The sequence below is a fragment of the Petromyzon marinus genome, chromosome 20 (assembly GCF_048934315.1).
Source record: "Petromyzon marinus isolate PM22_M1 ecotype Great Lakes invasive population chromosome 20, UKy_Petmar_22M1.pri1.0, whole genome shotgun sequence".
In the NCBI taxonomy this organism is placed as follows: Eukaryota; Metazoa; Chordata; class Hyperoartia; order Petromyzontiformes; family Petromyzontidae; genus Petromyzon; species Petromyzon marinus.
The window spans coordinates 14,043,574-14,063,774 of record NC_133686.1 but is presented as its reverse complement, the minus strand read 5'-3'; the positions used below and the strand labels follow the sequence as shown (position 1 = coordinate 14,063,774).

The 20,201-nt window shown below is 47.7% G+C and overlaps 1 protein-coding gene across 3 annotated transcripts; it reads left to right on the top strand.

The window, feature by feature from the left end:
• The first annotated feature begins 2,701 nt into the window (after positions 1-2,701).
• LOC116944065 (uncharacterized) lies at positions 2,702-17,794 on the top strand. Of its 3 annotated transcripts, none has more exons than XM_032957468.2 (7): positions 2,702-2,757; positions 5,934-6,425; positions 6,731-6,820; positions 8,088-8,291; positions 12,058-12,174; positions 13,498-13,794; positions 15,237-17,794. In XM_032957468.2, the coding sequence occupies exons 2-7, from the start codon at positions 5,963-5,965 to the stop codon at positions 15,857-15,859; spliced, it is 1,794 nt and encodes a 597-aa protein (XP_032813359.2). In that variant the 5' UTR covers positions 2,702-2,757; positions 5,934-5,962; the 3' UTR covers positions 15,860-17,794. The 3 variants fall into 3 exon arrangements, with proteins under 3 accessions (XP_032813359.2, XP_075924451.1, XP_032813360.2); XM_032957469.2 differs by lacking the exon at positions 2,702-2,757 and adding an exon at positions 2,764-3,176; XM_076068336.1 differs by lacking the exon at positions 12,058-12,174.
• The last annotated feature ends 2,407 nt before the right edge of the window (positions 17,795-20,201 follow it).

Here is a 20,201-nt window from a genome sequence, read left to right as displayed (position 1 = left end):
TTTTTCCTGGGGTGTGCTGCTAAGAGGTGGGGCCTTACCATCAGCCCACCAAAACGAATCACCTGCCTGGGTAATTTGTGTAATCCAATACACCACCCCCTCAACTCCCCATGAATGATCGGGCAGTTGTGAAGAGAGTGGAGAGTTTGCCATACCTGCGCAGTGTGCTTATGACCAACTCCGGCTTTGCAGCAGAGGTCTCACTCCGAATCAGTCGAGCGGCATTATCTTTTCATCAGCTGGGTAAAGTGTCGAAGCTACCTGGCCTGTCGCTCCATTCGAAGCTCCGGATCTCAGCCACAGTTATGCCCTCCATTCCCTATGCTTGATAAACGTGGAGATCTGTGCCGGTTTTAATCGTTCAGGCTGGCCTGCCTATGATCCATCCTGGCTTTAACCAGACTGGATTGTGTGGGGAGCTCACAGATCCTTGTAAGATCTAGACGGTATCATTGGTGTCGTCTCGTACTCCCGTCCCCTTCACAAGGCCACATACGCAGAATGCAGAGTGGTCCAGATGTATTGTGACTCCCAATTAATGGACCCCTAGAACATTTTTCATTTGCATATTCATTTCCGTTTGAAATCAACTTAACTTTTTTTTACCTATAAATGTCATTGTTTGTCTGTCTGTGTGTGCAGGGATTATTTAACATCGCCTTGCAAGGATTATTCAACATCGCCTTGCTAGGCACGCTGAGGAAAGGCTTGCAGAGCCCCGATGCGGTTTCAGGAAAGGGCGGTCCTGCACAGATGCCATATTTTCTGTCCGTTTGCTACAGCAGAGGTGTAGGGAATTCCAACAAGATCTACATCTCTGCTTCATTGGCCTGGTCAAGCCCTATGATACCATCAGTAGGCCTGGGCTCTGGGTTGTTCTTCGTGCTTTCGGAGTCCCTGACCCTCTGCTCACGCTCATTAAGGACCTTCATGATGGTGAGCAGGCCCGGGTAAAACTACGGGGCCGGGAGTCAGAGCCATTCCCTGTACACCTTGGGGTGCGACAGGGATGTCCTCTGGCTCCAACATGATTTAACATCTATTTCGACCACGTAGTTGGTGAAGCCTTCAGTAGCTGTACCAGAGGAATTTCCATCTGGTACAGATACAATGGGAGGCTGATCAATGCCCGGGTGCGGTCAAGGCATGGCTTCCTATTGGTCAACCACGTTATGTATGCCGACGACCTGATAATTACCGCTCACTCAGAGGAGGAGTTGGAGGCGCTGTTGTTGAAACTGGAGTGTGCCACTAAGAGGTGGGGTCTTACCATCAGCCCCACCAAAACGAAGCACCTGCCTGGGTATTTTGTTCCATCGGGCACTCCACCCCCACAACTCCCAATTGGTGATGGGGCAGTTGTGGAGAGAGTGGAGAGTTTCCCATACCTGGGCAGTGTGCTCATGACCGGCTCCGGTTTGACAGCAGAGATCTCACTCCGAATCAGTCGAGCGGCATTCTTTTCATCGGTTGTGTAACGCTGTGTGGAAGCTACCTGGTCTGTCGCTCCGCACGAAGCTTCGGGTCTTCTCGGCCACGGTCATTCCCTCCCTTCTCTACGCTTGCGAAACGTGGACCCCCCTAATGGACATCTCCGCCGGTTAGAAACATTTAGGCTGGCCTGCCTACGATCAATCCTGGATTAACCAGGCTGGATTGTGTGAGGAGCTCACAAATCCTCGAAAGATCTGGACAAAGTTCCATCGGTGAGCTCCTCCAGCAGGCAAGGCTGCGTTGGCTGGGTCATGTAGCCCGCATGCCCAGCCACCGCATGCCGAAACAGCTTTTGTTCGGCCGGATCGAGGGGGCTAAACGGGCGTGGCACGGGCTAGAGAAGAGATGGAGTGATGTGGTACAGGAGGATGTGGAGCTGAGTGGACTTGCCGATGACTGGTACCAGCGGTGTCAAGATCGGCCTCTGTGGAGGAGGCTCGTGAAGGACGCTACTGGGCAGTTGGAGGCAGTCGCCCTCCAACAACAAGGGAGGGCGGAGGAGCGACGCTCACAACAACGAGCGGAGCGCCGGGTGGCTAAAGCACAGCAAGTTGGCACAGTAGGGGGCACAGGTGGTACATCAGCCGGTAATCTCGGTCATCTCAGTCAGTCGACCCGTGGCACCTGGGTCTGCCCCGTGACCTCCTGCCCGCGGGCGTTCGACACTTCACGTGGCCTCAAGGTGCACATGGCCTGGCACAAGCGTCGTGGTGACGTCACAGCCACTTAGTGGCGAATGGCGGTTGTTGTTGTGTGTGAGTCGATGTGTGTGTGGGCCGATGTGTTTGTGTGTGTGAGTCGATGTCTGTGTGTGTAAGTCGATGTGTGTGTGTGTCTTTTTTGCCCGGGCAACGCCGGGTACTTCCTGCTAGTAAACATATAAAGTTTTAGAGAATTAAATTAGGGTCACAAGACATCTGGTCCAACCTGCACAATTGTACCTATATGTTGCACTCCTGTCGTGTTTTTGCATTGTTTGTTGTTGTAAAGTTCTGACCGGGCCCTACTGGATATCTGTGAAAAAGAGCTTTGAAGCTCATCGGATTCCTCCACCATGAATACAGATTCTGATAAATTGACGCACGCGTTCGGCATAGCACCCTTGTCACGTGACCGCGTGGCTGCCACACAAGACACCACCCATCGCGTGACACGTGACCACCGCTGGGGGGTAGAGGGGGTAAAAGGGGGGTGAAGAGGGGGTAAAGGGGGGGATCGTCACTTCCGGGAGGCGGTGGTGGCGGTGGTCACGTGGCGCTCGCGGTGAGTGGCGAGGAGGAGACGGTGGTGGTGGTGGCCATGGCGGTGCTGAGCCGAGCTCACGCCGTGGTGACGAACTGAGACTCACACCCCCCCCCCCCCCCTTACGGTGGCGGTTCCGTGCGTCCATGACTGTCCCGGCACCCCCCTCCCTCACCTCCGCGCTGGGCCAACTCTGCCTAAACTGAGCAGCGCGGGGGAGACAAAGGCGGTCGGGGGTAGCCCCCTCCAACACCCCCCGTGAGAGCACAGGGGATTGGGGTGTTCTATTTTAATGGTGGGGTGACTACAGCGGTCGTGAGCCTGCGGTGGAACATCACGTCCCTATGGCGGGGCCATTCTCAATGAGGTGCTGGGCAGTGGATTGATCGCGACAACGCTGGGGGGTGGGTGGCGAGGCGCAGCACGAGGAAGCGCCTGGGGTGAGGTCGAGCACTGGGACAGAGTCCGGTGGTTGCCTGGGGGTGCTCGGCCCAACGCGTGCGGCAATTGAATCGGAATATTTGTAGTGTAGGAATCTGATGAGCTATAAAGTTCCCGTTCATAAAGTATAGGACATTGTACAGGGTGATGCAGTTATCTTGGGACCCTCATTTAATTACAATAAAACGTAATATTTTTTTAAAGAGTAAGGTGTATTTCAAACAGAAATTAATATGCAAATGAGAAAACTGTTAGTGGGGTCTATTGGTGTTGCCGCGATACCGTGATTACGACACGAGCATTCATGCGCCAATCTCGTCTCCATATGTCACGTGACCCTTTGTTATTGCCATTGTTGACCTCGTGGGCACCGCGCTGGGGGTGAACTTCACGTGCGAGTGGAGGTTGACGCTCAGCTCGTTCGCTGCAGTTCGCGCTGCCTCGAACCCCCCCATCGCAACTTCACCACCAAAGACAAAGATCCCCCGTGTAGCTTTAACGGACTGTTGGGGCCAAGTGCTGTTAGCGAGCGCCTATGAAGGCCGGCACGGCACACGAGGGAGGGCGGGGGGGTGGCGATGTTTACACACCGCACCAGGTACGCATTTGAGGCGGAGTCGACCTCGAGGAGGCCCAGGACCGATTCAAATAAAAGGCACTATTGTTGGCCGTGAGCGGGATTCGAACTTGGATGGCCGGGTTCGTCTGGCAGCGCGCTAACCGCTACATCACCTTCAGCAGCCACACGCTGGGTTGCAGCTGTGCTGTAGAATGTTCATTATTATTGTCAAACCTTTAACCCCTACAGAGCCCTGCAGGGTATGCTGCGCTGGAACTTGCGTGCAGGCGAACATCCAATTCCCCCTCGCCGTCTCATTTCCTTCGCAGCTGAAGTGACCTGAGCAGAGTTGATGCCTCGCGTGTTTGTTGATACTTAATACAGCTGCCCCTCACTGACTTGCCTAATTAGTACAGCTGCCCCTCACTGACTTACCTAATTAGTACAGGTGCTCATTACTGACTTACCTAATTAGTACAGGTGTGCCTCACTGACTTGCCTAATTAGTACAGCTGCCCCTCACTGACTTGCCTAATTAGTACAGGTGCCCCTCACTGACTTGTCTAATTAGTACAGGTGCTCGTTACTGACTTGTCTAATTAGTACAGGTGCCCCTCACTGACTTGTCTAATTAGTACAGGTGCTCGTTACTGACTTGTCTAATTAGTACAGGTGCCCCTCACTGACTTGTCTAATTAGTACAGGTGCCCCTCACTGACTTACCTAATTAGTACAGGTGCTCGTTACTGACTTGTCTAATTAGTACAGGTGCCCCTCACTGACTTGTCTAATTAGTACAGGTGTGCCTCACTGACTTGTCTAATTAGTACAGGTGCCCCTCACTGACTTGTCTAATTAGTACAGGTGTGCCTCACTGACTTACCTAATTAGTACAGGTGTGCCTCACTGACTTGCCTAATTAGTACAGCTGCCCCTCACTGACTTGCCTAATTAGTACAGGTGCTCATTACTGACTTGTCTAATTAGTACAGGTGCCCCTCACTGACTTGCTTAATTAGTACAGGTGTGCCTCACTGACTTGTCTAATTAGTACAGCTGCCCCTCACTGACTTGCCTAATTAGTACAGCTGCCCCTCACTGACTTGCCTAATTAGTACAGGTGTGCCTCACTAACTTGCCTAATTAGTACAGCTGCCCCTCACTGACTTACCTAATTAGTACAGGTGTGCCTCACTGACTTACCTAATTAGTACAGGTGTGCCTCACTGACTTGCCTAATTAGTACAGGTGCCCCTCACTGACTTGCCTAATTAGTACAGGTGTGCCTCACTGACTTGCCTAATTAGTACAGCTGCCCCTCACTGACTTGTCTAATTAGTACAGGTGTGCCTCACTGACTTGCCTAATTAGTACAGGTGCTCGTTACTGACTTACCTAATTAGTACAGGTGCCCCTCACTGACTTGCCTAATTAGTACAGGTGCTCGTTACTGACTTACCTAATTAGTACAGGTGCTTGTTACTGACTTGCCTAATTAGTGCAGGTGTGCCTCACTGACTTGCCTAATTAGTACAGGCAGCGAACAGAGCGATATGTTGAGCACATGCCTAGTGGCCTGCTGGGTTTATGAAGCGGGTACCGTAAGTGTCTCACATCCTACGGAGCAAATTCTCTCACCGCTCGAGGAGAGTTGATGGTTCCTGAGTGTGCACGAGGAGAACTGAGGTGGCCAGGTTGCCCATCGACATGGACGGAGGCGATCGCGCCCAGAAACTTTCCCAGCAGCAACATTTTCCAGGGACTTATCTATCTTATCCAGACAATCTGGGTCTTCGGTCAGTCTTTGCATCAGAGTAATCTTGGGTTTCTATAGAGGCTAAGAATTCCTCTTGAGTTCGGTGTTAGCGCACTGTGTGGCATACTGTAGACGTTTTTTGTAAGAAATGGTAGGTTAAATAATGAATGATGTTTCCAATAAATGTGTCCTTGTGATCTCTCATACAATGAATGCACAATCTCATTTTAAAGGTCTTAGTCGAGTAGACCAGGGCTTTCCCTGTCTAGGAACAGGCTTCATTGTTCACTGCAGGATAATTGGATATTGGTGAATGCACTGTCACTCAGGATCTGATCCAATCTGATTGTTTATAAATTTCGATATCTGCATTATGATATACTTGCCTTACATTGGTCCTTGCATGTGGTGTCCCGGTGAACTGATGTTTCCGCGCTGCAGGTCGGTGAGGTGATCCGGCATTGCTTGCCATGGCTATGCTTGAAGTCTCCATCAACCCCAGAGAAGACTTCTCCGGGTGGCTGTCCGCCCACGGCGTGAGCGCACGCGCCGTCGAGGCTGTGGACGCGGAGCTCGGCGTCGCTGACTACGAATCCTTCCTGGCCTGCGCCGAGCAGCCGCAGATCCGTGCCGAGTTCCTCTCTGCCGCCAAGCAGAGGCTGCCCTTCGCTTTCTACGCCGCAGTGCGCAGAGCCACAGAAGCGCTGCTTACGAAGCGGAGGGAGAGAAGCAGCAGGTTTTCCCTGCTGCCTGGGTCTCACTCCGGCCCCCCGCTGCAGCCTTTTCTCAGTGGCTTGTTGGAAGCCATCGTCCTGATGCTCAGCACCCTGAGCCAGGAGCTGCAGCAGTCGGCGGAGAGGTTCAGCTGCCTGGAGCCTGCGCTCTACATGGACACGCTGGAGGACCCGGATGCTGGAACCTGCTCAAACGCAGGTGATGGAGGGACTGTGGAATTTACTGTTTAGTTCAATAAATCGTGTTGCAGAGTTTAATGTGTACAGTATTTGTTGGCGTTTGCAGATATTCACAATCGTGCAATACCATAAGTTAATGTGGTATGTCATTGGAAGTATTTGTTCAAAACGGTTTGATGGTCTGCAAAAAATGATTTGTTGATGATCGGTGTTTAGAATACCACCTTATGGTGTACACATTCACACGTTTCGACTTCAATCTGATGCACTCTAATCATGCATGAAATATGCTGGGTCTCTTTCGTGGTGTCTCATTGAAACAAGCTGAGGAATATGAGACTTTGGCCGATCCGTGCATGACGGAAGATTCTCAAGATGCGCACGAGGAGAACATGGAGGCGCTGCTGGAGCCAGGTAAATGTCGAAGTGACATGGGTGTGTTTCTTTGTTTTTTTTGTAATAATAACATCTGTAGAATGTTTGAAGCTGTAGTTCTTGGGTGGAATTCGTGATGACCTGCACAGCCACTCTCTTCCGATACATGGCATGAGTCATGATCAGCACTCGGTAACCATGGAGAGTAAATGTCCGATTACGGTCAGTTCTGTTGCCAGAACATTATCCGCCTTGTTCATGGACCATTTTGCTGATGACTTGGGTACAGTCCATTTCCAATGCCTCTTAAAGCGCTGGGTTCGAAGCGTGTGCCCCCATGCCTGGCACAGACACCATTAGAAATCTGAGTGTTCAGAGTTCTTGACTCTCAAAGAGCCAAATGTAGGCACCTCTTAGGGATACTTTAGCACCTTTTCTTACACGTGGTTAATGCTTTTTTGGTGTAGAAAACAATTGCTATAGTTTGTGTTGTAATGTTTAAGAATTCTAACCCTAAATTGAATATGCAGGACGCATGGCCCATGGTGATTCACAGCGTCACACTTTGTTTTATTGTTAAAATTAGGCCGAACACGAATACTAAAAAATAGTTTAGTATTTTGCGAAATTCAAAAGTGAAGAGAAAATATAATGGTAAGCGTTGATGCTGAATTGTGTTAAAAATATGAATTTAACGGACTTAGGGGTGCAAGAATGGATCTATTCATCTGCGTATTGAACGTTAAGGCCCACGATACACACCAAGTCACACGTAATCACAAACGTGTTTTTAATTTGCACAAACTACATTCGGATTATATGTGCATGTTACTTTAATGCTAATCGAGTGAAAGAACTACAAATGAGACACCAATAAACAGATAATACAATGGATGGTAAAAGTAGCTGATCGAATGGTGACAAGATGTTAACCGCCTCACCTGGTATACAAGAGTACATGGGTTCAATCCCGACCCTGACACCTACTATATGTTTGGAGTTTGCATGTTCTCCCCATGGTCGGATGGCTTTTTCTCCACATTTAGAATCAACATGCATTTACAGTATTCGGCTGCTATAAATTTCCACATGATAAGCCATTTTGTTGAGCTATCATTTGTGGCTAGGTTGCTTCTGAAAAAGAGAAACATAGCAGCTTAGTGGTAAATAAAAAATATAGTTTATATAGTTTAGACTTGCTTGAGTGGAGAATCGTGACTCGTTTAACTACGAGTTTTAATCGTGCAGAACTCTGTGAATTATTCAAATGTTGCTGCGCATAACAATTAATAATTTATCCTTTCAGGCCCCACGAGGATTTTTGTGAAAAGAGACGACAGCTTGCCCAGGGGAATGGCCTCGCCTCAAGAGAGGGCCCCAGGTCCCGCAAGGCTGTCGCCGGCGCTGGAGGTCACTCTTGGAGACATTAAAACACCCGAAGCGTTGGTGGAGGTCAAAGTCGAAAAAGATGACATCTCAAGAGACGATTCGTTTGGAGGGTCCCCAATAGGTATGGTGTCGCATGCTTTCATTGTTTTGTGAAAATATTTCATTGCCTGCATGTCGGAGTCTACCTCACGACCGGGTGATTAACCGGTCATTTGCCTCAGCAGTAGAGCGAGCGGCTATGAGGTCAAATCCTGGTTGGGGGTTCACTCGGCTCCATTGCTTCACTGTAGCAAGATGTTAACTACCTAGCATGGTATACAGGAGGTCCTGGATTCAGTTTTGACCTTGATGCCTGTATATTTGGAATTTGCATGGTCTGCCCGTGGTCATGTGGATTATTCTCTGGTTCCTTCATTTTTTCCCTCTACATTTAGAATCAACATGCGTTTAGAGTATTTGGCTGCTATAAATTTCCACATAAGCCACTTGGTTAAGCTCGATGGGCCTTACCTGGTAATATATATATATTTTTAATAGGGTTTGTGGGGAGGTCGACAGTGGTTTTCCTATAGATAAACTCAACCCTGCTATAGGAATGTGGAATGTGCACCACTGGCCCGGGCCTGTCGGGAACAGTTGAGTATCAATGCCTCAACGCTCATTTGAGCAGGAACTCAGTTTAACTTTATGAGATGACGTTCGGCTAATCTACATTTATTCGCAAACCTCCATTAGTCAAAAATAACCTTCCTCTCTTCCACATGGTGGCATGAGGTGGAGGTGATGAAACGAGGTGTGAGAGGAAGTGCAGCGCGTGCACTCGGGTATTGAGCTAGATAGAGCGTTGAGGGACGGAAGCTCACCTCGTATTGTCGCGTCAACCATTCGCTTGTCTTCCATTCAAGCGATAATAAGAACTTCCCGAACACCGTAACATGGGGTTGCTGAAGCGTATACAGTGAGGGAAAAAAGTATTTGATCCCCTGCTGATTTTCCACGTTTGCCCACTGACGAAGAAATGATCAGTCTATAATTTTAATGGTAGGTTTATTTGAACAGTGAGAGACAGAATAACAACAACAAAAAACAGAAAAACGTATGTCAAAAATGTTATAAATTGATTTGCATTTTAATGAGGGAAATAAGTATTTGACCCCCTCTCAATCAGAAAGATTTCTGGCTCCCAGGTGTCTTTTATACAGGTAACGAGCTGAGATTAGGAGCACACTCTTAAAGGGAGTGCTCCTAATCTCAGCTTGTTACCTGTATAAAACACACCTGTCCACAGAATCAATCAATCAGATTCCAAACTCTCCACCATGGCCAAAACCAAAGACCTCTCCAAGGATGTCAGGGACAAGATTGTAGACCTACACAAGGCTGGAATGGGCTACAAGACCATTGCCAAGCAGCTTGGTGAGAAGGTGACAACAGTTGGTGCGATTATTCTCAAATGGAAGAAACACAAAAGAACTGTCAATCTCCCTCGGCCTGGGGCTCCATGCAAGATCTCACCTCGTGGAGTTGCAATGATCATGAGAACGGTGAGGAATCAGCCCAGAACTACACGGGAGGATCTTGTCAATGATCTCAAGGCAGCTGGGACCATAGTCACCAAGAAAACAATTGGTAACACACTACGCCGTGAAGGACTGAAATCCTGCAGCGCCCGCAAGGTCCTCCTGCTCAAGAAAGCACATATACATGCCCATCTGAAGTTTGCCAATGAACATCTGAATGATTCAGAGGACAACTGGGTGAAATTGTTGTGGTCAGATGAGACCAAAATGGAGCTCTTTGGCATCAACTCAACTCGCCGTGTTTGGAGGAGGAGGAATGCTGCCTATGACCCCAAGAACACCATCCCCACCGTCAAACATGGAGGTGGAAACATGCTTTGGGGGTGTTTTTCTGCTAAGGGGACAGGACAACTTCACCGCATCAAAAGGGACGATGGACGGGGCCATGTACCATCAAATCTTGGGTGAGAACCTCCTTCCCTCAGCCAGGGCATTGAAAATGGGTCGTGGATGGGTATTCCAGCATGACAATGACCCAAAACACACGGCCAAGGCAACAAAGGAGTGGCTCAAGAAGAAGCACATTAAGGTCCTGGAGTGGCCTAGCCAGTCTCCAGACCTTAATCCCATAGAAAATCTGTGGAGGGAGCTGAAGGTTCGAGTTGCCAAACGTCAGCCTCGAAACCTTAATGACTTGGAGAAGATCTGCAAAGAGGAGTGGGACAAAATCCCTCCCAAGATGTGTGCAAACCTGGTGGCCAACTACAAGAAACGTCTGACCTCTGTGATTGCCAACAAGGGTTTTAAGTCATGTTTTGCAGAGGGGTCAAATACTTATTTCCCTCATTAAAATGCAAATCAATTTATAACATTTTTGACATGCGTTTTTCTGGATTTTGTTGTTATTCTGTCTCTCACTGTTCAAATAAACCTACCATTAAAATTATAGACTGATAATTTCTTTGCCAGTGGGCAAATGTACAAAATCAGCAGGGGATCAAATACTTTTTTCCCTCACTGTATGTTACTTGTACAAAAATCGAATATATTGAATGTGGCGTGTATTAAACCACACAAGTCATGTGCTTGCTGTTGTTTTGAGCAGCAATATATGAACACGCATTGTTAGTCTTGTTGAACATTTGTCTGTGAAAGCCTTGTCACATCCGCCTGTCTATATGCATGCAAACGGACTTTGCAATGTTGCAGCATTTATGTGAATGGAGTCGTTTGCCTTATTGTTTTACTTCTAAAAACGTTTTCCCAAGTCTGCTGCTTCTATGCTGTTGTGCTAGGGGCAGTGTGGGCACAAGTTTTATGATTATTCCACTTGTTTACCCAAGTGGAATAATTATCAAGGATCTTTTTCAGGACAGCTTCTTAAGTTTTACAGCAGGGGGCGACAATTGCTGTTTTCTTCATTTAGTAATTTGCTGGTAGTTATTAAAATTTTGGGAAATTTTGATAATGCCACCGGTGCAACGCGCTACTCCTCCTCAATTGACATCTCGGGATCTTTAACATCCACTACAAAGCAGATGGCGCCAAGCATTTGATGGTTTATACACACAGAAGAATTAACAAGAGCGGCCTGCCGGGTTGGAACTGCGAATGTCTGCCCTGTCACCGCCATACTAGATCCAGCTAGTGCCGTGTTGCTGGCGTATCCACAATCCCTTACGTTTCCCACTCCTTCCATGTTCTTGGCTGTGCCCTGCATTATCTCGTCTACAGGGAAAATGTTAGTAGTTGATGCAAGTGTTTGTAGGTGACGTGGGGGTAGACGTGGCGTGCCGATCGTTTTGGACAATGCGTGGGCAATGCATCTGATCCCCTGGGTTCATCTCCTGCACGTATACTCTCTCAATGTCGCTTCCTTGTACGCTGGCCAACTCGCCCCGCGTACCCATTGCCTTGACGCTGGCCACGGTGCTCCTCGGAGGCATGCAGCAGGTGCCTGCCTCCGTGAATGAGCTAAGTCTCTTTTTGGTTCCGGTGCGAGAAATGCACTTATGTTTGTTGAACTTCTTTTGTGCCGTTACGTAGCCAAACGTGCTAATCGAAGGTGTGGGAAAATTGTCCCATCCATGCTGTGAAAGTACGGTCCGAGTAAATATATATACGTGCTAGTTATCGCCAAGAGGAAAGTGGAATTTGGAGCACCAGGTCTGGCTTGCCGATGCCGATGAGCACCACAGTGTGCTGGGTTGAGCGGCTGATTCGGTGCACATTGCTTACCCCTTGCTGCACGGTCGCCCGAGTGGCTATTGAGTTCGTTACCCAGAGTAGTTTGTTGTGTGGAAGTGCTGCGAGGCTTCTTCGCATCGGCCCGTCATGGCAAGGAAATGGTACCGCTATCTGTCGCAGATGAAATGTTTGATGGCGTGGCCCAATGTGGAGACCTAAACAATGGCGACGAACACGACAACCCAGTGCGTCGTGCGTGGAACCTCGACGCAGAAGCAGGAGTCATCATTCACGTTGGTGAGTCGGTGATTTCCTGTGTTTATTGTAAAGATTTTGTGTGGAATTTTCACAATGAAAACTTTTTTGTAAATGTGAGCAAGGTTTTAAGAGGCAAAAATAAATGAATTTTTAATCTTCATAAACTAAATATCAAAAGTAATTTTCTGCTGTAGGCTTAGGTGGGATCCATGAAAGCTATATCAGAATCAGATCTTATTGGGTATACAGAGTTCTAAAACTATAAACTTTTAAAACTAAACTTTTTTTATATTACCAGGTAAGGCCCACTGAGCTATATAGCTCTTTTTCAGAAGTGACCTGGCCACCGATGATAGTTCATCGAAGTGGCTTACAATTCAGTCTGCCTCAGCAGCAGACCATGCTTTCCCACCTGATGATGGACGCTTGTGTTGCGCCAGAAAGGTCGTGATTTATTTTATTTTATACCTACTTGACTTTACCGAACAAACCAAAGAGTATGGCTTACAATTATGTGAAAATGTATAGCAGCCAAATACTCTAAACGCATGTTTCTTAATGTTGGGGGAAAAACACTGAGGATTCAGAGAAAAATCCACACGACCAAGAGGAGAGTGATACATGCAAACTCCAAATATACAACAGGTGTCAGATTTGGGATTGAACCTACGACCTGTATACCGGGCGAAGAAGTTAACATCTCGCCACAACAACTCCAGAGCAGGAGCGTTTTCACAGCATCGTGACTCAACGTATACTGTGGTACAGGGAATATAAACGTACATAAACACGTAGGAATACGTAGACATTGTACACTCACGTGTGTGTTGCACACGGCCAGAATGACCGTCATCAGGGTGTTTGTAGAGGTCGATAATGCTGTGTTGCCTCTTGCTATGGGCTGCGGCCTTCCATGGGTATACTGTCTGGACGCGTCTCCCCAGCCGCCTGCTCTCTCTGCCGTATATTATATTTACACATCTAATGTTTTCAGTACAATAAAGTTACATTTTTATATTGTTCCGTCATTGATGCAAATCGCATATGAAGGCTGTAGTAATTGTAGCGCTGCACAGTTTTCAAGGACCAGAAAGGCAGCCGGCACCGGCCCTATCAACAATTTCCCAAGCTCTGTGGTCCTATACTGGGATGTTTAACCACTCCATTAATACGTGTTTATATGCTAATTTATAAATATATAGTTTTTTCTTCAGATTTTGATGGAGTGTTCATTATGATTTTATTTAGATTGAAGTTTACTCATTTACTAAATCCTCTATCTTTATTATCATATGCTGTTTTCTTCCATACCGTGTGGTTTCTACAGTGCGTGTACACAAACTTGTCTTTTTTTTTTACCAGATGACATAAAATCCAAAGAGGCTCGTTCGTTGTCGATGAACGTGGAGTCCGCGGTGACGCAGTGCGGAGCGCAGGAGGAGCCTCGCGGCAATGCGGGCTGCTCGGCGTCATCACTCGGGCATGACGACGCTTCCTCGTGGAGTGTGCGGAAAGACTCACGGCAGGGTCTCCGTGGCCCCTCGCTGGGGGGGGGCGTGCTTCCCCGAGCGTGCGAGAGCGGCGGGCATTACGCCTCCAGTGCCCACATCACCAACGCCACTACCGCCACAGCGCAGCCTCTACAGCAGCACCATGCAGGTGTGCACAGCCCCCGCACGCTCGCAGCTTTGCGCTGCAGTCGCAAGCAGCAAGCGCTGTGCAAGTGCCTCTCGCTTTGACGTGGCGTTGGCAGCTCCCTGTATGTATTTATGTTGAACTTCTTTTGCACACCGCACATAGCCAACCGTGCTAATTGGAGGTGCGGGGGGAGGACAACAAACTAGACGTAAAAAGCAGCTTTATCGAAATGAGTTTTCAATCTAGATAATTTAAGTTTATAGCTCCATTGGCTTCCTAATATCGGAAGGAAGAGCGTTTGAAAGCTCGCGATGCAGTGACCATCTTTGTTCGATAGTTAGCCAAAAGCTGCTGCGATGATAGTTTTATTCCTTGACGAGATCAACTAGGTATTGTGGTTCATTTGTGGCACACGCTTTGTGTGTAACGAGTGCGACCTTATAATGTATTCGTTCGGCAACCAATGCATAAGACAGCGTGTTAGCCAGGTGCATAAAGGAATAGGAAACGGGCGCTGTCCGTGTGGCCTCGCCCCTCGGAGATTTGACCACAGGCACTGCCTCTCCGCAAGCACCAGAGGGAAGGAGTACAGGGAGGAGGGTAAGGTGCTATATTGTGTCAAGAGTGTAGGGTGTGTGGGTTCCTGCAGTGGCACACAGATTACATTTCCAAGGGTGTAGAGGGGATCCTGACGTACTGAATCCTACGCCTCCCCTAACAGCCCGCAGTAATTACTGTGCATGCTTAAGCTAATGGCTATTGGGACGTTTCTAGACATATATTCATGCTTGTGCAGTCGTTGCGTCGGTCAGTTTAGTCTTGGCAGTTTTTTCGGTGATTTTAATTTGTGTTGTGGAGTTAGAGGTCTATTTTTACTGTTATCACTTTTATTATGATTTTCTTTTTCCCCCCAGCCAATGTGTTATGTATGTGTAATGTGTCCACCAGCCAAAGTTAGGGGGAGCCACACTGTTCTTTATTTTCCACGAGCTCACGCCACACACGTCCTCCTCACTCCGATCCCCACCAAGAGGCGCCCCGATCGCCCCGCCTCTTCCGGTGATGTCACCCCTCTCTTTCCGCGACGTTCTTTTTCTTTCTCGCCCCGCCTTCTCTCCTTTCCCTCGTGACGTCATCCACACACGGGAACCTCGGATCACGTATTTGTACTCTGTACGTATGCTGAACTTCTTTCGCATCGTACGTAGTCAACCATGATAATCGGAGGTGGGCGGGAAGGCCAACAAACTAAACACATAAGATCCTCTAAATCCGTTTCACCCTTCATTTTTCGGTTAAGGGTCTTGAGATGCAGTTGCACCTCCGATTTGCATGGTTGGCTATGTACAATGCGAAACATTCAACATGCATACATACATACAAACATACTTACGTATTCTACAAAAATTTAAACGTTATTTATGAAGTGCTAAGACACAGATTTTCTCTTGTGTTTTTTATAGGACCCAGAAGGGAAGATGGTAAGAGGAAAACGTGCACCATCTCTGGAATATACCAACAGAATGTAGCACTGATAAACTGTTTCAGAAATGGCAGGATCGCTGCGAATGACAGTGCAGCGCCTCTCGCCGACATGGAAGCCAGCGTGATCAGACCGCACTTCCAAACAGATGCAGAAATCATCGACGCCAGAAGTCTAAACATGAACTCTGCAAGTGGAAGTGCCATACAAAATTGCATTAAGCGCTTAAAAGTAACCGCCCCCCATATTCAAAACGCATGCAGAGAAGCGGGGGAGAAGCCCTACCAGTGCAAGGTGTGTGGCCAGAAGTTCAGGGACCTGCAATACTTTCGGAAGCACGAGCGGATCCACGCAGGAGAGGTGCTGTTTGCGTGCGAGCAGTGTGGGAAGGTGTTCCTACAGTCGTTCGACTTGATCCGACACAAGCGCATTCACACCGGCGAGAAACCCTTTGCATGTGCGGAGTGCGGCATGGCTTTCCGGCTCAAGCACCACCTTGTGGGCCATCAGCAAAGACACACACGTGACAAAGATAGAATCTTAGCCCATGCCAATTTGGAAAGCCTACCTCCAAGCAGTGTCATCCACACAGCTGACATTTAAACCACCAGGGAGAGAATCGAATATGTCTGCCATTGTACCTGTCCACCATAATTAAGTAAACACATGTTTCTGTGGCCATGGCAATGTGGAGAGTGACACTTCATCTTCCTGTGTTACTGGTAATCACACACATCTATTGATGGACATACAGAAACCTGGCAGGTGCAGCAGTTTGTTTTTCTAAAGAGTTTTAGATAATTAGGGTTTGTGTCTTCACGTCTCTTGTAAGTGTTATGTATAAAAGGCCTCGACCACACCAGTCTTTCTTTTGTATGGTATTTGAAAAGCAACTATCAAAACAACTATTGAAGTCTGGTCATCCGTTCAATGGCTTGAAGAGTGCTTCATATACAGCGCCCGTATTCCTCTTCGTTGGTATTGGAATGGTCACCCTCATTCTCCACGTGCTTCGTGTAGCACAATACCATGCATGTTGTTGGTCTTCAAGCATTTGGAGAGGAAGTCGCTCTTTGCATGGGAGGTCACTTCGAAGTTTAGCTGTACAATTCTCAGTGATGCGATCGCTATGTTGGCTCGGCCCTCACAGCGGTCATTTGTAATGTTGCCGGTGCTTTTCTAACGGGGAGGATGATGAGTGTCATTCGTTCGCCAATTTGACGACATTTGTTTTCGCACACAACAAAGATGTCGACCTCGTTAATCAGGGAGACGTGCAGTGTTGCTTTTAATTGAAACATAACACTTGTTCTGTATACAAACTGGCCTGCTAGTTCAGTGGTAATAGTGAGTAGGCAGCCCTTTAAACAGCTGGGGGGGGGGGGTGAGATCCCTAACGGCTGCTGATGTCGCTGCGGCAGTTGAGGGCCTTCATAGCGCAAAGCTGCTGGTGTGGACGAGATTTGCCCAGTTGTTGAAAGCGCTGGGCAGTGTAGGAGTGTCATGGTTAACACGCCTCTTGTAAGAGTGTCATGGTTAACACGCCTCTTGTAAGAGTGACATGGTTAACACGCCTCTTCAATGTTGTATGGAAGGCAGGTACTGTACTATACTTCTGGATTGACAAACTGGTGTCGTGGTTACCATTTCTTTTAAAAAGAGGACCAGTGGGTGTGCTCCAACTGCAGAGGAATCGCACTCCTCACCGTCCCAGGTAAAGCTTTATGCCAGAGTTCTAGAGAGGAGGCTCCTGGTAAGGACGCCTCCTGATAGACTGCCCCTGGAACTCTACCAGGCACGTACCACTGGGCGAATACCCTGGGGCTACCCCAGGACACACTGGTGGGATTATGTTGCTAAGCTGGCCTGTGAACGCCTGGGAATTCCCCAGGAAGAACTTGAGTCGCCAGGGAAAGGTAGGTCTAGACCGCCCTACTCAACATGCATGCTGCCGCCGCGACCCTCACCAGGACAAGCGGACTGAGGAACGAACGAGGTGTGTGGGCAGAAACCGTTTCACAGCAACGCTTTTCGTCCCGTGCCCAAGCGACTGCGCGTATGGTGGGTCAGCGTGCACAGTTGATTGCGCGTCTTGTCATCCATCCATAAGCAATTCCTGACAATGGCAGTTCAGACACAAGGCCGCTGCCACCGGAATTTTGACTGAAAAGCGTTTTGTCTATTTTGCATTTTTTTCAATAATTGATGTTTTTGTGTCTAGTTTTTATTTATCAAGCATAAACCATTTCGGACTTTCCATAAAGTGTGTCCAGTTTCCCTAACCGGTGTTTATGTTGAAGTATGTATGATAACCAAGTCAAATGTTGTGAAATATACCTACGTATGTATGTAGAACTTCTTTCGCACCGCACGTAGCCAACTGCTAATCGGAGGTGCTTATGATGGACAAAAGTGCTGTATCCAGTTTTTTTAAAAGTTTGGATATTGTAAAATCTCATACAAAGAATAAAAACATTCTGGGTATCGATGTGAAGGAACGATTTAACTGGTAAGAAATAAAGCTGTGCTCTACTTAAACCCGCATCCTCGTGGGAGAACAGGGGAGATGGGGGGACATCATCGTCACAGCGGTAGCTGAAGAGGATCGTAGTGCAGTACAACTCCCCAAGGCACAGGAGCCCCGAGCAGTAGCGTTGGCCTTGCCGCAAGCCTGCAGAGGAGTGGCCATTTGGCGCGGGTTCTCTGCCGGCCAGTGGCCACCACAGCATCACTCGAGTTCTGATGACATCTACCATGCCAGCTCAGACGTTACCCTCTTTAACAACAACACGAAACAATGGACATCGTTGTGGAGAATGTGTAACGATGTATATAAGCAGACAATACACCTTCCCATATCTGTATCGACACACAAAAACATGTGTGTTATGTCTCGTCAGCACTACGACGTGGGAGTTCATCATTTTGGCAAAACTGGTTCAGTCCCAAGCCAAGTCTGGACCGGTTTCAACATACTGTACAGATTTTGATTTAAAGCTTTCGTGACTGCAGGGATTCATATTCTTGGTTCTTTCGGTAAAGTCACATAGAAGGGAAACACTAAAATAAGAAAAATATAAAACAATAAAATTCTCACGACGTTTCGACTGCAACACAAGCAGTCATCATCAGGTGTGACAACCACAGCAAGAAAATTTGAAAAAAAAATGGTTATTTTTAACGTTAGCACCACGGAGAGCGATTTGACAGTTTGTTCAGATGGACGAGTCCATCTATGTTAGGAAAAGAGCGGGGAGACGAAAATAATGGATGCGGTTCTGAAAGCCGCCGTAAGCGTGAACAATCAATTAAGACCCGAAATGGTTTATCAAATCCTTCCAATGATTGCTTAGCCAGAATCCATCTCGTTTGAAATTGTCTCTGTGACTTTACCGAAAGAACCAAGAATATAGTGTACAGATGTTAAGTGCTACATTTCCTTTTGGCAGGGGTTTTCAAACGTTCCCAATTTGCGACCCACCTGAGTAGCCAGATAACGTTGTGGGACCCGTACCTAGTGAGCCAGTCTGAAAAGCAGGGTGGCTGGTGACTTCTAAGTTAGAGGCACAAGTACAAACCTAGACACAAACACAGACACGGAGAGACATACGAAGACACTCATGCAGTTGAGCAAATTCTTGTCGTAGATCTTTGCTTGATCTTAAGATTAAGGGCGCCTTTGTGGCGAGATGTTAACTATCTCGCCTGGTATGAAGGAGTTCGTGGGTTCGATCCCGACCCTGACGCCTGCTGTATTATTGGAGATTGCATGTTCTCCCCGTGGTCGCGTGGATTTTTCTCCAGATCTTTTGGTTTTTCCCTCCACATTTAGAATCAACATGGGTTTAGAATATTTGGCTGCTATCAATTTCTGCACAATAAGCCACTTCATTGGACTATAATTTGTGGCCAGGTCGCTTCTGAAAAAGAGCTGCATAGCTCAGTTGACCTTTGTAAAATAAAAAAAAGTTTAGTATGAGCAAGGGATTGTGAATTCTCGCTTAAGCTCCAACGCATTTCCACCCACCCAATGGGCCCACGGCGATTTGTTGCATTGTTGTGCCCCGAACATCGAGCAAGCTGGTAAGTGTGTGCGTGTCGTAGAATGAGACAGGTCAAGATGCACTGCGGTACACGCAAACATATAGCCTGAACACTGCGGAGGAAGTGCTGTTAGCGAGTAGCACCTATGAAGGCTGACACGGCACACGAGGGGTGTGGGAGGCCAACACCATGCCCGGCCGCCTTTGTCTCCCCAGTGGCGATGTTTACACACCATACCAGGTACTCGTGTGCTGTTCACAAGCTCTCCTCCCCCCAACTGTCGTCCCCCGCCCACTCACTTTGGAAACCCTTATAAGCAGTTGCATTTGGAGGCTTTCCCTCTTTTCTCTCCGCCTGAAGGAGACCGCTTGTGTTGCGATTGAAACGTCGTGGGTTTTTTTATTTTATTTGTATATTTATTTTTATTTTCTATATACGTGACTTTATCAGTTTACTTGCAGCTAGTTAGGATACCTCACAAGATGGACAATTGGTTAACATTGATGTTCATTATTCGTACGTTTAGTTCTGAGAACCGTGTTGGGGTCAGGCAAGGGGGGGGGGTTACTCGGTTGAAACAAAATCCAACAAGGGGGGTATCAGCAGAGCCAAACAAGGTTGAGAACCACAACTGCTCTATGGGACACTATTGTTGTGTCCCTGATTTGAAAAAAAAAAAGCCGAACTCCCATTTGTATAAAGCGAGTCCAGAGATGAGCATCCTCGTGACCGAGTGGTTCGCCATCTAGGTAACCAATGCATAATACAGGAATCTCCCATTAGAAGTTGCCACATTATGCATTGTTCAGTTTAACATGTAGGGCTTTCGCGACCGATATTATCATCAATAGAAGTTTTTGGGTTATATTGTGTAACTATTGTAAATATTGTGGGTTTACTC

Excerpts from the sequence above, each read along its gene's own strand:
- LOC116944065 (XM_032957468.2), top strand. The coding sequence starts at position 5,963 with ATGGCTATGCTTGAAGTCTCCATCAACCCCAGAGAAGACTTCTCCGGG. Across the intron at positions 6,426-6,730 it reads TGGAACCTGCTCAAACGCAG|CTGAGGAATATGAGACTTTG; the intron begins GTGATGGAGGGA and ends CATTGAAACAAG. Across the intron at positions 8,292-12,057 it reads GTTTGGAGGGTCCCCAATAG|ATGAAATGTTTGATGGCGTG; the intron begins GTATGGTGTCGC and ends TATCTGTCGCAG.